Consider the following 18,800-nt stretch of genomic DNA (forward strand, 5'->3'; position numbering starts at 1 on the left):
ACTTATACAGTAAATTCTATAAGGATTCTCACAAAAACAAACATATACTTGGGAAGCATCACCTTTACCACGTGACATTTGGGAAGGACATTTGCTTTAGACATCATCAATCGAAACAGCACACAATGGGTGGAAATTGTTCTGTATCTGCTGTAACAGGCCTACTATCTTCAAACCATGTCTTTCCCTCTTCCATACTGACCTATGATTGCTAATAATACACACAGAAAAATTCAATGGGACAAAATACACTGGGCATCCAAACTACTGTGTTGTTAAATTTTAGAGTAATTTGAAATAACTCCATCGCTTCTCGGCCTTTTGGCTAAGATCAAGTGTAGAAATAACTCCAGAAAGTGTGCTAGAAGTTGACATTCGTACTCGGTGTAAACTGTATAAACAGTGGACACAGAGTCTGTTTGGAATTCATTAGCAAGTTATCTATCATTTACTGGGGTGGAGGGTAAAGTGTTAGCCACACAAAATTCTCTTTTCCTTTTTCAGGTGATCTTTTGTTGGCTGAGAGAGAGAGAGAAGGAGGGGGACAGAAGGATGAGAAGAGATGGGGGGAGAGTGTGTGTTTTGCTAATAAATTTTGGGTGCTGGAAGTAGATGAACGAGCAGAATGAAAAGGCACTTGCTGATGGAATAGGCATTGGAGTGAGCTGAGCAATCTGTGCCCTTCCACCTCTGCCTACCACCTGGACTTGAAACTGTGGGAAGGTCAGGCAATCTGACTGGGAGTTTCCTTCTCTGAGGAAGACAGCTTACTTCAGCTCTTCAGTCCCGAACAGCCCCCTGCACTTTCTTTTTCTTCATTTGTTTCTGTATTTGCTTTCCTCACTTTTCCTTTTCAAGTCCAACACCTGCCGCCAGCCGATTTCATTCACTCACTTGCCCAGCATTTACTGCGTGCCTCCTGCACACCAGGCCCTGCTTGGAGCATGGGGTAAAGAGTACTGAACAAAACAGGCAAGGAGCCCTGTGCTCAAGGTTCTTGCCACTTTCACGTGGGGGAAGACAGGCAACAAATACGTCAAAAGAGTGAAATTATGGTATGTCAAATAATAATGAATAAAGAAAAAAGTATAAAGCTGGGAAAGGGGAAAATAAAAGGTGCGAAAGAGTGACCAGAATTCTAAGTGGCATAACCAGGAAAGCCTACTATCCCCTCCCCAGAAGGCAGCTGTTGAGTAAAGGCCTGGAGAAAGTGAGGGAGTGTCCTGTGCAGCCATCTGGGGACAGATGTCTTGGCAAAAAAAAAAAAAAAAAAAAACAAGTGAGGAGACAGACCCTGGACACATGCCCACACATAAGAAAGCAACAAGGCAAATGCCGCTTTGGGGCCACATCAACTGCTATGTTTAATAACAGGCCAGGTAGCCGGGAGGGGTGGGCAGACCCCTAGCCACTTCTACAGATCAGAGATGCCAGAAGCTGTGCCAGGAGTGGGTGAAAGTGTGAAAGGGGGAATCAAGGACAAAGCCAAGGTTGAGCTCAAGCTGCCATTTTCTGAGACAGGAAGAACTGAAGGAGAATGTTTTGATTGCTTGTTTTGTTTGACTGGGGGGTTGGGTTAAGTGTATAAAGGGCTGAGTTTTCACTATATCAAGTCTAAGAAATCTATTAGAATCCTAGCAGAGAAGCTGCTAGAATCTATTAGAATCCTAGCAGAGATGACATGAGTGCCCGTCCCAGCATGAGCATGGGACTATTGTGAATACTGCCCTATGTAACCCTGAAAAAGAATGAATTCTTCATGTGCTGTCACAGAAAGATGTCTAAGACTTATTATTGCACGAAAAGATGTGTAATTCTATTTCTGGAAGAATATATCTATTGTTAATAACTTAAATACCTCTAGGGGACAGGATATATACTTCTGTGATGGTTAATTCTGTGTCAAGTAGATGAGGCCACGGTAGCCAGGTACTCAGTCAAACATTTCTATGAAGGTAGTTGTTGTATTTTTACTTATTTCTTTATTTTTTTTAGAGACAGGGTCTCACTCTGTCACCCAAGCCTGGAGTACAGTGGGATAATCATAGCTCAATGTAACCTCAAAGCGAAGTTATTTTTTATGTGGGATTAACTTCTAAATCAGTAGGTTGAGTAAAAAAGACCTCCCTCCGTAATGTGGCTAGGCCTCACCCAAAGAGTTGAAGGACTTAAGAGAAAAAGACTGACCTCCCCAGTCAGTAGCGAGGAGGAGTTAGCTACCAGATTGCCACTGGACTTGAATTGCAGGGTCTCCAGCCTGCTGGCCTACCCTATAGAATGTAGACCTGCCAAGTCTCCACAATTGCATAAGCCAATTCCTTAAGATAAATTACTCCTTCCTTTTCCCCTCTGCCCCACACCTTTGTTGGTTCTATTTCTCTGAACAACCCTAATACAACTGCTTATGACATATATTTAATGCTATTAACAATTTTTTACAGTAAACATGTATTACTTTATTAATCAGAAAAACAGAATAACTGATCATACTTCCATTATTTAACACAGCGGCTGCCACATTAGAAAAAACAAAATTTTTCCTTTTGTCTGCAATGTTTTATTAGGTTAAGATAGGTAAAGAGATATGTGAGTGATAGATAGGCCCTCAGTTTAAAACTAGTGTAAGTTAAACACAACTCATGTAGCAGTTGATGTGTTCAAATTTAGGTAACATTGAGTAAGTACCCACACATATACTATTATAAAATTGAAGACAGAACTGTGAAATGACAGTTCCTCTTCCAGATATATACACACAAAACTGAAAGCAGGATCTTGAAGAGATATGTACATGCTTGTGTTCACAACAGCACTAGTCACAGTGGCCAGGAGGTGGAAGCAACCAAAATGCCCACCGCCAGAGGAATAGACAAACAACATGGGTATATACATATAGTAGAATATTACTTCACCTTATAAAAGAAGAAAATGCTGTCACATACTACAACAGGGGTGAACCTTGAGGACATTAAGCTAAGTGAAATAAAAATCAAGTATTATGGGTCAGGTGTGGTAGCTCATACCAGTAATCCCAGAACTTTGGGAGACTGAGGCATGAAGATCACTAGAGGTCAGGTATTTGAGACCAGCCTGAGCAACACACTGAGACTCCCATCTCTATAAAGAATAAAAAAAATTATCTAGGTACAGTGGCACACCTATAGTCCCAGCTACTTGGGAGGCTGAGACAGGAGGATTGCTTGTGGCCAAGAGATTGAAGCTTCAGTGAGCTATGATCACCATTGCCTCTAGCCTGGGTGATGGAACAAGACCTTGTCTCTAAACAATAAATAACTTGTTTTTTAAAAAAGGCAGATCCTGTATGATTCCTCTTATCTGAGACGTCTAAAGTCAAATTCATAGAAACAGTAACATGGTGGTTACCAGGGGCTGGGGCAAGAGGGACTGGAGAAAGGGAGTTGTTTAATGCATACAGAGTTTCAGTTTTGCAAGATAAAAAAGTTCTGGAGATGTTTTCCCCAACAATATGAATATACTTAACACTAATGAACTGTACACTTAAAATTGGTTAATATGGTAAATTGTATATAGGGTTTTGACCACAATAAAAAATACACTGAACAACCACCACTATTCATACTCATTAGAATAGCAAAATAAAAAAGACTAACAATACTAAGCAATGCCAAATCAATGGAACTGGTGGTGGGAGTGAAAATTAGAATGAACACTACACTTTGGAAAAAAAAAAAAGTTGGACATCTATTAAAAACTGGAGCATGCACATATTCCATGACCCAGCAATACCTCTACTGCATATATACTCACCAGAAATGCATACTTATATGTAACAAAGACACAAATAAAAATGTTCATACAAATGTTTCTTTTATGGCCCCCGATTGGATACCGCCCACATGTCCATCAAGAGTAGAACAGATACGTAAGTTGGGCATGCAGTGGGAACCACACTGCAATAAAAATGGACAAACGACTGCTACAAGTAAACGGAAGAATCTCACAGGCCTGATGTTTAGGGAAAGGAGTCAGGCACATAACAATAGATGATTCCATTTATGCAAAATTCAAAAACAGGCAGAAACTAACCAGAAGTTAGGACAATGGTTACCTCTGCGTAGGATAAAGGGGTACAAGGGAGGGGGCTTGTGAAACATAATGAGGCTCTCTCTGTTCACTTCTGGGTAGAAATTCAGCTGTTTACTTTGGGATACTTGAGTTGTACACTTAAAAATTGGTTCATCTTTTGTGTGTGTGCTGTATGTCAATAAAAAAATCTTACGTATGTGAGAAAATAATTCTAAACATCAATAAAGGAAAACACATGAAGTTGTTCCCTAGAATACCATTTGTAATAGCAAAAAAAAGTAGAGATAATTAATACCTAACGTTTGGGATTTAAAGTAAAGTAAGTGACCTCTATTCATGAGAATGTTAAATATAGCTCCATTAATAACAATATGAAAATAATTAACAAGATCTTACATGAAATAAAATCAAGATACAAAATTATGATTTAGTTTCATTAACTAGGAGGATTTGAAAAGACCTAATAGACAAAGTTAGGAAGAAAAAAGGTCAAGGTCATTATTTTCAAAAGCATCTTTATAGTATAATATGCTTATGCTTTTATTATGTGAACACAGAGAAAATCTTCAATAGAAAAAAGTACTTAAAATATTCAACAAGCTGAAAATAATAAGAATATTTTTCCTCTAATAAGAAATAGCTTCATCCCAGGGATGCAAGGCTGGTTTAACTTACGCAAGTCCATAAACGTTATCCACCATATTAACAGAGCCAAAAATAAAGATCACATGATCCTCTCAATAGATGCAGAAAAAGCATTTGATAAAATCCAGCATCCTTTTTTAATTAGAACACTGAAGAGTATAGGCATAGGTGGCACATTTCTAAAACTGATTGAAGCTATCTATGACAAACCCACAGCCAATATTTTACTGAATGGAGTAAAACTCAAAGCTTTTCCTCTTAGAACTGGAACCAGACAAGGTTGTCCTCTGTCACCTTTACTATTCAACATAGTGCTGGAAGTTCTAGCCAACACAATTAGGCAAGACAAGGAAATAAAGGGAATCCAAATGGGAGCAGAGGAGGTCAAACTCTCCCTCTTTGCTGACGACATGATCTTATACTTAGAGAACCCCAAAGACTCAACCACAAGACTCCTAGAAGTCATTAAAAAATACAGTAATGTTTCAGGATATAAAATCAATGTCCACAAGTCAGTAGCCTTTGTATACACCAATAACAGTCAAGATGAGAAGCTAATTAAGGACACAACTCCCTTCACCATAGTTTCAAAGAAAATGAAATACCTAGGAATATACCTAACGAAGGAGGTGAAGGACCTCTATAAAGAAAACTATGAACTCCTCAGAAAGGAAATAGCAGAGGATATTAACAAATGGAAGAACATACCATGCTCATGGATGGGAAGAATCAACATTGTTAAAATGTCTATACTTCCCAAAGCAATCTACCTATTCAATGCCATTCCTATCAAAGTACCTACATCGTACTTTCAAGATTTGGAAAAAATGATTCTGCGTTTTGTATGGAACCGGAAAAAACCCCGTATAGCTAAGGCAGTTCTTAGTAACAAAAATAAAGCTGGGGGCATCAGCATACCAGATTTTAGTCTGTACTACAAAGCCATAGTGCTCAAGACAGCATGGTACTGGCACAAAAACAGAGACATAGACACTTGGAATCGAATTGAACTAACATCTTACAACCACCTAATCTTCGATAAACCAAACAAGAACTTACCTTGGGGGAAAGACTCCCTATTCAACAAATGGTGTTGGGAGAACTGGATGTCTACATGTAAAAGACTGGACCCACACCTTTCCCCGCTCACAAAAATTGACTCAAGATGGATAAAGGACTTAAATTTAAGGCATGAAACAATAAAAATCCTCAAAGAAAGCATAGGAAAAACACTGGAAGATATTGGCCTGGGGGAAGACTTCATGAAGAAGACTGCCATGGCAATTGCAACAACAACAAAAGTAAACAAATGGGACTTCATTAAACTGAAAAGCTTCTGTACAGCTAAGGAGACAATAACCAAAGCAAAGAGACAACCCACACAATGGGAAAGGATATTTGCATATTTTCAATCAGACAAAAGCTTGATAACCAGGATCTATAGAGAACTCAAATTAATCCACGTGAAAAAAGCCAACAATCCCGTATATCAATGGGCAAGAGATATGAATAGAACTTTCTCTAAAGACGACAGACAAATGGCTAACAAACACATGAAAAAATGTTCATCATCTCTATATATTAGAGAAATGCAAATCAAAACATCCCTGAGATATCATCTAACCCCAGTGAGAATGACCCACATCACAAAATCTCAAAACTGCAGATGCTGGCGTGGATGTGGAGAGAAGGGAACACTTTTACACTGCTGGTGGGACTGCAAACTAGTACAACCTTTCTGGAAGGAAGTATGGAGAAACCTCAAAGCACTCAACCTAGACCTCCCATTCGATCCTGCAATCCCATTACTGGGCATCTACCCAGAAGGAAAAAAATCCTTTTATCATAAGGACACTTGTACTAGACTGTTTATTGCAGCTCAATTTACAATCGCCAAAATGTGGAAACAGCCTAAATGCCCACCAACCCAGGAATGGATTAACAAGCTGTGGTATATGTATACCATGGAATACTATTCAGCCATTAAAAAAAATGGAGACTTTACATCCTTCATATTAACCTGGATGGAAGTGGAAGACATTATTCTTAGTAAAGCATCACAAGAATGGAGAAGCATGAATCCTATGTACTCAATCTTGATATGAGGACAATTAATGACAATTAAGGTTATGGGGGGGGAAGCAGAAAGAGGGATGGAGGGAGGGGGGTGGGGCCTTGGTGTGTGTCACACTTTATGGGGGCAAGACATGATTGCAAGAGGGACTTTACCTAACAATTGCAATCAGTGTAACTGGCTTATTGTACCCTCAATGAATCCCCAACAATAAAAAAAAAAAAAAAAAAAAAAGAAATAGCTAAAATACTACTGTCATGGAAACTTCTCTAACACATTAGAGAACCCATTTCTTGAGTTCTGTTTTTTTTTTTTTTTTTTTTTTGAATCCATGTCTTGTACAATTTAACAACAAAATGAAATCATAATGGGCCAGGCACAGTGGCTCACACCCATAGTCATAGGAGGAGGCCAAGGTGGGAGGATCACTTGAGCTCGGGAGTTTGAGACCAGCCTGAGCACGATCAAGAGCAAGACCCTGTCTCTACTAAACACAGAAAAAATTAACCAGGCATGGTGGTGCATGGTAACCCCAGCTAACACTGGGAGGCTGAGCCAGGCAGAGCACTTGATCCCAGGAGTTGGAAGTTGCTGTGAACTAAGAAAACACTACTGCACTCTAGCCTGGGCACCAGAGCAAGACTGTCTCAAAAACAAACAAACAAAAACCCATAATGAAGCCAGGTTCAAACAAATGGGCTAAAATAAAAGTAGTTGAACATTTTTATTCTCTATAAATTAAGAGAACACATAAAGTAATAATTTTTTCATACTTACCACTGTACCAAGAAACTGAATGCTCATGTTTCCACCTGCTTCTCGAGAAAGACACTGAAAAAAAAAAAAGAGGTATAAAATGAATTTGCATCCACAAGAAAACCTATAGAGAAATGTTCATGTCTTTCAACTGATGAATGGATGAACAAAATATATCCATAAGTATAATTTTATTTGGCCAGAAAAAGGAATAAGTTCTGACACGTGCTATAATAAATGTCAGTCACTAAGGATCACACGGTATTTGATTCCATTTAGAATTTCCAGAATAGTTAAATCTATACAGACAGAAATAGATAGCAAGTTGCCTCCAAGAGGAGGGTTGGGAGGAAATGAAGAATGATTGCTAAATGATGTAGGGTTTGTTTTTAAGAGTGTGAAAATTCTAAAATTGACCATGGTAATAGCTGCGCAACTCTGTGAATAGTCTAAGAACCACTGAATTATAACTTTAAATAGGTTAATCTTATAGTATGTGAGTTATATCTTAGTAAATCAGTTATAAAAAAGAATTGGACTTTGTTTATAGCAACAATGCAACTCTTCTATGTCCAGAGAGTAGTGCAAAAGAAGTAACCTCTGTTATGTACATAAGATAGGCTTCAAGGAAATATAACATTATTAGTTATATCTTGTTTGAGTTTTAGTTAAAAGTAAATACTAGTACTAAAAATGAATGACAAAATATACACTGGAAGTAAATTATACTTTTTTCCAGATCATTCTCACCTATAAAATTGCTCTATTTAATCCTAATCTATTTTTCAAAAATTTTCACTCTCTGAGCTAATCAAGAGGGCCTTGTAGCTTCAAAAAACATAAACTCAGATAAAGCAGTTCTAACTAAGCAGCATAATTTTTGTTTTCAAGTTCCCAAATGTAGTCCTAGAGGGGGTATGAATGATTTTTCATTCACCTGCATGCCATGAGCTACTACGCACTATCCTAATCTCAATCTTTTTATAGAAGTAGAGGTTTACCAGCTCCAATCTCTATGATCACTAACGTAACAGAACACAGAGTGGACCCTAGAATTAAAGCTCAGTCCCTGGTTCTTTGATTGAGGAGGGTTAGATCAACAAGAAAAAAGTGGTCTCATCCAAAATGTTCTCCCTGCCTGCAAATATTGCCAAGTGATTTGAGTACTCTTGCTAGCATATTCAAGGCAAAATGGTATTAAGTATAAAACTCAAAATCAGATAAATCAAGAATTTATCCTAAGGAAAAAAAATTATGGGCAGGCAGAAGAAGAAAGCTATAGAAAGATCATCACAGCATAGTTTATAGAATTTAACAACGTCAAGCAATCTAAATGATCAGCAAAGAAGTTGGTTAAATAAATTATAGAATATACCTAGGCAGTCATTTAAAAACTTTAGAAACATGAAAAATGTTTACAGCATATTTTTAAGTGAAAAAAGAACAAAACTGTATGTTCAAAAATTCTAAGAATTCTGTTATGAAAAATTTCTAGAATAAATAATGTACATAAAACAGCTATTACTTCTAGGTGAAAAGTCTTAGTTGATCTTTTTCCCTTTTTTACTTATCTGTTTTCCTATTCTTTTACATGGACACGTCTAACTTAATAAAGGCAAAAAGAGAAAGAAGTAAAACAAAATGGAACAAAACTGACTCCTTTGTTTTACCAAGTTTCCCAAGAGAGACTCAAGTAAGAACAGAAAGGTGACTTCTAGGTTCTGAAAGTGCCCCTTCCATGTCAGACATCAAATTATAAGATAAGTAGCTATAATTTAATATTATAAATTGATAGTACAAAAGACTATGCAATAAGAGGAAACCAACTAAATGCCCAGAAAGGTTAAGGAAGACTTACAGATAAATATTAAAGCTAGGTACTAAAAATTGAATAGGATGCAGCCATTATGGAAAACTGTATGTAGGTTCCTAAAAAAATTAAAAACAGAGCTACCACTACCGTATGATCCAGCAATCCTGCGATTCAGTATATATTAAAGAATGAAATCTCTATGTAAAAGAGACACCAGCACTCCAATTTTTACTGCAGCACCATTCACAGTAGCCTAGATACAGAACTAACCCAGGTGTCCATCACTGGACAAATGGATAAGGATAGTGCAGTATATATACACAGTGGAATACTAGTCAGCATTAAAAAAGAAGAAATCTTGACATTTGTGACAACATGGAGGACATTATGTTAAGTGAAATAAACCAGGCATAGAAAGGCATATGACCTTAATTATGACTGAAATCTAAAAAAGTTAAACCAGCGATACAGAGAGCAGAATGGTAGTTACCAGGAGCTGGAGTTATGGAGCTTGGGTTTAGCAAGATGTGATCAAAGGATACAACATTTTGGTTACATAGGAGAAATTAATTCAAGAGATTGTACAACATGGTAACTATAACTAATGACAGTATGATATTCTTGTAAATTGCTAAAAGTGTAGATTTAAAATACTCTCTTACTTGCACCTGTGGCTCAAAGGGGTAGGGGATCGGCCCTATATGCCGGAGGTGGCGGGTTCAAACCCAGCCCTGGCCCAAAAAAAAAAAAAAAAAATACTCTCACCACCAAAAAGGTAAATGTGTGTGGTAATACATGTTAATTAGGGCAATTTAGCCACCCCACAATGTATACATATTTCAAAACAACACATTTAACAAGTGGTATGCTTTGTTACCTCCAAACCTCATATTGAAATCTGACCCTCGGTTTGGAGGTGGAGTCCAGTGGGAGGTGTTTGGGCCACGGGGGGGATGTGTGGGGGGTGGAGGGGTTGTGGATCCCCCGTGAGTAGATGAATGCCTCCTTCAGGAATGAGCTGTTACTTTGTCAGTTCCTGAGACAGCTGTTTCCTAAAGAGTCCAGTATCCCCCTCCCCCACCCTTGCCTCCTCTCTTGCTAAATGATCTCTGCACACTCCAGCTCCACTTTGCCTTCTCACATAATTGAAAGCAGCCTGGGCTGGGCACAGTAGCTCATGCTTGTAATCCTAGCACTCTGGGAGGTGGAGGCGGGTGGATTGCTTGAGCTCACAAGTTTCAGACCAGCCTGAGCAAAAGTGAGACCCCATCTCTACTAAAAACAGAAAAACTAAGGCAAGGGGATCTGTTGAGCCTGAGTTGGAGGTTGCTGTGAATGCCACAGCACTCTATTCAGGGTGACAGCTTGAGACTATGGTCTCAAAAAAACAAAACAAAAAAATCGGAAGCAGCTTGAGGTCTTCCCCAGAGGCCCAATCTTGAACTTTTCCAGACATCAGAATAATGAACCAAGTGAACTTTTTTCCTTTATAGATTTATCTAGTCTCAGGTATTCCTTTATAGCCACATGAAATGAATCAAGACGACAAGATAAACACATATAATTTTAATTTGTCACTTAAAAAGAAATTTTTTAAAAATGAGCAGGAACTCTCCAAAAGAAAAATGAAAGAGAACCTTGTGGACTGAAGGGACAGCTTCTGCAAATTTCAGATTAAGAGAAGTCGTCCTATTGAGTTTAGGATGGAAGCAGCAAGAATGGAAACTGGGAAGGAATTACAAAGCCAGGTCGTGTCTTGTAAGGAGAGCGCTCGTAAGTGACAAAGTCCTTAAGAACTGGGGTATGGTATGTTTATGTTTTAGAAAGATGATGGTCTGCGGTCAGGAATGGGGAAGAGATTTGGCTAGGAGGCCAAGTAATGTACAATAAACCTGACTGGCCAAGCAAACACAATAGTGCAAGTGAGTCTGATTCTCTCACAGGACCTTACAATTTAGACAGCAATCATACCTGAAACATAACCTTAATTTTATTTTAGAGATGAGGAAACACTCACAGGAATACAAAAAGTGATATGCCTACACTTCAACTTTCCAAGAAAAACTGTAATCTTAGTTCTGAGCTAGAAAAAAAAAAAGCACAATAAGTTTTACAACAATAAGCTGAGCCACTGAACAGCTATGTGGTAGGGATAGTTTGGGCATAAGCTTTGTACAACAAAAATCAGAAAGGTAGCCACAAACTAGCAGGCAAAAATGAATAATTTGGGTGTGGCTTAATAAAAGTGTACTTATAATTAATGAAATTTGAATCTCATACTTTTCATGTGTCAGGAAATGTTATTCATTTACAGTAGAACCTCTGTAAATTAACCACCCAACAGACTGTAACAAAGTGGCCAAGATATGAGAGTGGTCAACATAAGGAACTTCCACTGAGTACATGTCTGGTCTGTGAAAACTACGTCAAGGGCTGAGCACAGTGGCTCCTGCCTATAATTCCAGCACTCTAGGAGCCCGAGGCGGGTGGATCACCAGAGCTCACAAGTTCAAGCCTGAACCAGAGTGAGACTCCCCTCTCTAAAAATAGCCAGCACTGTGGCTGGCACCTGTAGTCCCAGCTACTCGGGAGGCTGAGACAAGAGAATTGCTTAAGCCCAAGAGTTGGAAGTTGCTGTGAGCTGTGACACCACAGCACTCTACCCAGGGCTACAAAGTAAGAGTCTGTCTCAAAAAAAAGAAGAAGAAGAAAGAAAGAAAAGAAAAAGAAAACTAGGTCAACTTAAGGAGGCAGTCAACGTAGAGAGGAGGTCAACTAGGGAGGCTCTCCTATATTTTTTTCCCAACCACTTAAAAATGTAATAACCACTCAGACATTGGGCTGGATCTGGCTGCTTCCTGGTCTCAGCCACCATGCTTCTCACACAAGGCCTGCGACTGTCAAATAAATGATTTCCCATCGCCACCACTCGGCTCACAGTGATTTTAAACCACATTACATTGTTCTCCTATTCGAAACCTACCAAATGCTCCATGACATGAATGAGATGCAACCCCAAATCTTTGACCCCTGGATGATCTGGCCCCAGCCTACCCAGTTCTACTCTCCTGGCCTCCCACTAAACAAGCTTTTTGCTGCCTCAGAGCCCTTGTACTCACCACTCCTTCCACCTGGTCTCCCCCAACCCCAGGATTCTGGCTGCCATTATTCTCACAGGTCTCAAAGTCAACTGTTCAGAGAGGACTTGCTAACATCCTAGATTAAAACCGCCCATTCTAGTCACCTATTGATTTTATAGTCTTCATCTAACTTCTTCATACTGAAATTACCTTACCTATGTTCTTACACATTTGATGTCTGCATCCCCCTGTGGAACATAAGCCCAATCCCTGCTTTACCTGCAGAGTCTAACACAGCCCAGGGCACACTGGGCTTTCCTTCTATGCAGGGGATACTAGAACAGTATCATCATTCCCATTCCTTGCCCTACAAGGTTTAGACTCATTTCTGGGCAAAAAGAAGTAATTTTGCAATATGCAAAATAGAAACAGGTTTAAAAAATTAAAATTTCACATTGAAGACAATTAAATTGTATCAATAGATGCGTAAGCATACATGTAAGTACCAATAAATTGCCCTTAACTTTGCATTCACTTTAAAGCAGGTCACAATCGCATACATAATGACTATAGCCCTTTTTTGTCTCCCAGCACTACTACAATCTATACAGAAGGAAGGACAGACGGACAGGGCTAAAACCTCACATACCTGAGTAATAAAGACTGAATAGGGAAATGAAATTTCATTCACAAGTGGAATTTGCTTCTATCTTTCCCAAGAGGAATATACACATTTCCCACCATCTAGGATTAAGAAAACTAGCTTTTAGAATCCACAAGAAACAAAGTATTCAATGCTTGCAATGAGTCTGACTCATGCCAAAACAAACAGGGACAGGCACCAGATTAGCTAACAGCTAGAGTCTTCATAAAAAGTAACACTTTCACTTGATGAAACATATCCACTCTTATTAAAATCTTGTCTCCAAACATCTTACTCCATTTCCTATTCCAAAGTGGTACCTCATAGCCAAATAAAAATTTCCTTCTTTCCTTATTGTGATAGTCGGCTCCAACATTTACAAAATAGACTCCTTTTTATTTCTTAAAAAAAAGGAATACCTTAGAAATACAATTTTCTTAAGAAAAGTATTTCAACAGTTTATAAGAACCGAATTCATACCAAATTAGCAAGGTTATTCCCACAAAAGCAAACACATTTACAAAACAATATATCCAATGTTCCAAAAATATCTTCCTAGGATACTAAAATCAGAGGCAATTTCTTCTTAAAAGTAATGCCACTGAACTTAAGCGGAAGAAATAGTAATAGTTTTCTTTTTCCTCTTACTGATTTCCTACTTGATAATGTGTTTTAAAGGCCATTACAGTGGGATCTGTCTTATCGGTCCCCGGTGCAGCTGTTGGTATTATTTTCCACATTTACTACGATCACTGTTTATATTATTCAAAATTCTCTTCCTCTGGCAGCCACTAAAATGTAATTTTCTAGTTAACAGATAGTACAAGAGGAAAAAGTGTATTTGTGGGGGTAGGGGGAGAATTTCTGAGAGACATTTTCCTATTATCTTAAATTTTAAAAGCTACTCCAAATCATAAAACCTATGCCACTTGAGACCAGGAAAACCGCTAAGAGTCTAGGACTGTATTACCAAACCAATTCAGTAGCCTTGCCTCTGAATTAATATTTTACATTATGATTGTAAATACCAGCTGTTAAATTGTGATTAAGTTTTTTGATGCATAGGGAAAGGAGTTATTTCTGTTTTACTGGTGAGCTTGTTTCTAAGATGCGCAACTTTAATTGATGTTTTCAGCAACATGAAAAGATGGTTAATAATTACTCTCTCATTTCCTACTTCTTTAGGGAAAAAATGCCAACCTCTACTTATTGTAAGTTATATATTTATATATCCTATACATCCTAAATAGATGGTTTTATATCCCATTCAGTGATCCTAGAGTAATGCCGTACATGTAGTACAAAGTAACAGCTAATCACTTTGAAGAGGTGGGGGCAGGGAAAAACACTTTACTAACATATAAAACATTTACTTTAGGACTAAAAAAATAAGACAATTACTTCCAAATCCACTTTTACTTTTGTGCTGGCAAAGTACAAATGTCAAGCCCCTTCATTTAATTTTCTAACTAAAATATTAATTTTACCATCTATAAATAGCTGCTAGGATTAAAATTAAGTGTTGTTCTTAGAGGCTGTGGGAGTGATTTTAATCTAAAAAACTGAAAAGAAAATAAATTTACTTTGAGCTTCCTCTCTTTAACTGGATATGAAAATCAATAATTTATTTTCTTCAGAAACAACAAGGTTAAAATCTATTCAAATTCTATATTCAAGCATTTATAAATCTCTATTCAAGCATTTATAAACATCATGGTCATACAGTTTGCAAACACAACACCACCTCTTCTGTAACATTCATGTGCTTGTGTAATAGGCTGTATTACACAGACCCATCAGGCATTTTAAATTATGTTATATAATCTATTTAATATCTAATCAATTCACAAGTAATCCATACGATCTGGTATTCTGTAGTAAATGACAGGAGATTCATGTGACACTACTCCAAATTTGCCTGCTTTTAACATAGAAAATTAGTTCCACTTAGTTGAGTATCAATGACCTATTCAATATGGATGCTGTAGTGCTGTAATCAGCTCTGCACTGTTATTTATAATAAATTTATCTTCTCTTGAAAATGTTTGAGCAAGAATATGAGAAAGAAAAAGAAAAAAAGCCTTCAAAGGTACGCCACAAATAGCTTCACATCCCACAAATGCAGAAATTGTTAGACCGTAGCAGGATCTCAAGATATTTTCAAAAGTATTTAGCTACTCTTCAGGCCTGGAGACAACCTGCTGTGAGCAGGTGGAAAGAAGAAATCATGGCACACAAAGAAGCAGGCCAATAGCAGTTAGCTGGCTCTGCTTGCAAATGTTCAAACAACGTGACTGCGCAAAATGAAAATCAAGTATGTAAAATGCTAACAAGAGACAATATATTAAGTCCCAGTAGACAAATCACATTGTAAGAAATGGAAAGCTATTTGTGTAGTTCAAAGTAAAACTGAACTCTTTCAAGGTTAAAGAAAATTACTTCACAGGAATAGAGTATAGACATAGTAAAAAGAAAGAAAAAAAAGTTCTATTCATCCAGCATATTCCACACTACAAAGGTTCTAGGGTGTATGAAGAAAACAGAGAGTAAGTTCAGCATGGCCAGGACCCAGCCAATCTTCTGTTTTGTTTCATCACTTTAATTACATGCCACAGGCAGGAAATCACTCCACTTTTTAGATATATTCTACATTTTTAAAACTTCTAAATTAAAATCTGCAAAAGTTTCTCAGCTAGATGATAATTCATCCTCTGTTTAAAAATAAATTCAACTCATCTATTCTTAGTTTTAAGTGATAAAAACCAAAACTGTGGTTGACAACATGGAAGGGACCCTTAAAAAATCATTATGTGGGGTTTTGTTTTTCTAATAAACACTCCTTGATTAAAAAAAAAAAAAAAATTTTGCCTGTTAGTTGTCTAAACCAGTAACCACTAGCTACATATGACTACTGAGAACTTGAAATGTGACTAGTATGATTGAGGAATTAAATTTTCAGTTATATTTAATTTTTATTTTAATTTAAAAATTGAAGCGGTGTAACATTTCTGTTAAATATAACTTCACTATTTTGCTGTAACGACTTTCCACTCTGACCACTGCACTGTTAGAGAGACTGTGTCATCCATGTGCCAGATGTCAAGGCTGTTTCTGGGATCATATGAATAATTTTTCATACTTTCTCATGTTGAAATGATAACATTTTGGGTACTTAGGGTTAAATAAAATGTATTAGTAAAATTGATTTCACTGTTTTTTTTTAACATTACTAAGAAATTTTAAATTATATACATGGTTTGTATTAGATTTCTATTGGACAAGGCTGTTCTAGTCCACTTTTGAAGCTGATAATTTGGAGATCAGAATATATCCTGCCACAAAAGAAGCATAAGGCATGATTGCTAGGCTCTTGGATGATACCATTAGGAACCATTTAATAAACATCATTGCTAACTGACTCTACTTTTGTGATGAAAATAGTAAGAAAACACAGTAAATGTATAACATAAAAAAGCAAACAAATACGAAATACGGCCATTTTATTTTCCCTATATGATAGAATTTGAGAAAAAGTTAGCTAAATTATTAAAGAGAAAAAATGCATTTAAATTCTAAAGCTAATTTTTAATTATTTTAAAGAATTTTCAATGCTTATGTCCCTGTCTCATTATAAATTATTTCATTTCAAAATATACGATCTCCTCCTCCCTTCAGGCAGACATATCACTAGTTCTATACTCAAAGTTATCAACAAAGATTAGAACTTTTACCAAGAATATGACATTCCTGAAGTTAGAAGATTGCTAAAAGCAACTAGGTGGGTCTATCAGAAAAAGAGACTGTCCTGCAGACTCACTGAGAGATGAGCAGTGTGTGAGACCATGTGGGAAAGAGCACAAGTGCAGGAGGCATGAACTCTGAGAAGAGGGAACGGGGGGAAGCTGGGGGCAAATCTTTTCCTATACCTATCGGTACCTACCGAGTTAGGTGTATCTATCAATCGGTGCTACCATGGGCCTAAACAGCTATGGCACACCCAGAGCAAATGGAGGCGAAGAGGCAGGACACTTATTTGACTGGGGAGAAACACACCCGATAAGCAAAGCATCTGTGCGGGCAGGGGCTGAGGTGCCCTCTCATTTCTCTTTCCTAGAAACCTTGGTGGTTCTATATCTAAAGAGATCCTCCAGCCACACTTGTCTAACAGAATATGGATGGTGCAAATGTTGGGGGGGTCAAGAGTGAAAGAGGACTGATAAAACAATTAAGAGGCCCTCTTACGAACGTGGCTTAATTTGATGAAGGCTTAGAAAAAATACAATCTAAATTTTAAAAGTATAGATAAAACATATTTATATCTGAAATTTCAAAATTCTAGACAACTATCCACCTATTCATTTGCTAACTATTCATATAATTATTGGGCCTTTACACATGCTGAGAACCTATAAAGCAGTAGGAATTCAAAGTCAACTCAAAAAGGAAACAGGTGATTAGAGTAATTAAAGGAAGTTAGTAACTTAGAGAATTCATCGCCCTAATGATAGTCCATGCAAAAATACAATTTATTTTTAAAAGAATGAATGGGTAATATCAAGCTCATAAGGTTTGGGAAAGTGAACAGACAATGTGATCTTATTGGCTGAATAGGGTGCTAATTCCTAAAGCAAAGGAATGCTACCTCCCAGCTATTTCATTATTTAATCAGATAAAAGAAGCCAAATGCTACTTTTCATGGAGTCCCAGGGATTTGGCACTTGGGAGGAAAAAAATGCTACAGAGGAGAGGTCAAGAAGAGCCTGAAGAGACAGGCCCTGCTGGGTTCCCTGCATTAGCTCACACCCTGTTCAGTCACACCCTACACTCTTCAGTTTCCCCGTGTCTTTTGGATTTCATTCTGAAGGCCCCGTGTCACACAAAACTATGACTAAATAAACTTTGTTATTCTTTTCCCTTATCAATCTGTCTTTTGTTATTGGCCATGACCCTTGTGATGGGGAGCGGGATCATCCCCTTTATGTTCCTACAAGATAAAGCAAGAAGGCCTCTCTCTCCTCCTCCCTAGTAAAGGATTCTTGGTCTGAGGTTAAAGAGAATTCAGGGACGTTTTACATGTTGTGATAACAAACTAGACATGCTTTTCTCTCCCAAACACAATGCTGCTTGTTTGCGACCTGGCAGCAAGAGTACAGACTGGAAACTGCAGGTGGGTTCATACAGGGGAAAAAAGAACGAGTTGAGATACAGGTTTGGAAAAACACCCCTAAGAAAGCTGAGCATCACTGCTGTCCCCGTCACCACTGGTGGGCATAAACTGGTACAGCCACAGAGGGAGACCCAGCTGGCCTCGCCAGGGAGGCGAAGGATGCAGAGTCTCCACAGCACAGCCACTGCACTGCACAGGCCCCAGGCCCACAAACCCGTTTCAAAGGCAACATGTAGCAGAAGGGTCACAGAAGCACAGTTTATGACAACAAAATAACGAAAACAGCACAAATGCCTACTTGGAGGAGACTAAATAATTTGTGCTCTGTTAATATGACATAGTAACATATAGCATGGAAGTAAATAACCAAACCCACAGGCATGAACACGGGCCAGTCTGATGAACTTACTACTGGGAGAAAAAGCAACTCTTGGAAGAATGCAGAGCCCATGCCAATTACACCAAGTTCAAGACCATAGAAGGGTAAACTAGGTGTTGTTCACAGGTTTAATGTATGTGTAAATATCCCTGAGAAAAGCAAGGGGGCGATAAAG

The 18,800-nt window shown here is 37.9% G+C and overlaps 1 protein-coding gene across 3 annotated transcripts in view; it reads right to left on the reverse strand.

The window, feature by feature from the left end:
* PCCA (propionyl-CoA carboxylase subunit alpha) overlaps positions 1–18,800 on the reverse strand; it is a 396,610-nt gene that overhangs the window by 81,175 nt on the left and 296,635 nt on the right. For all 3 annotated transcript variants that reach the window (XM_053563974.1, XM_053563972.1, XM_053563973.1), the window contains exon 21: positions 7,565–7,618. In XM_053563974.1, the coding sequence (XP_053419949.1) occupies positions 7,565–7,618 (54 nt within the window). The remainder of the gene's footprint in view (positions 1–7,564; positions 7,619–18,800) is intronic.

The sequence above is a fragment of the Nycticebus coucang genome, chromosome 15 (assembly GCF_027406575.1).
Source record: "Nycticebus coucang isolate mNycCou1 chromosome 15, mNycCou1.pri, whole genome shotgun sequence".
Taxonomy (NCBI): domain Eukaryota; kingdom Metazoa; phylum Chordata; class Mammalia; order Primates; family Lorisidae; genus Nycticebus; species Nycticebus coucang.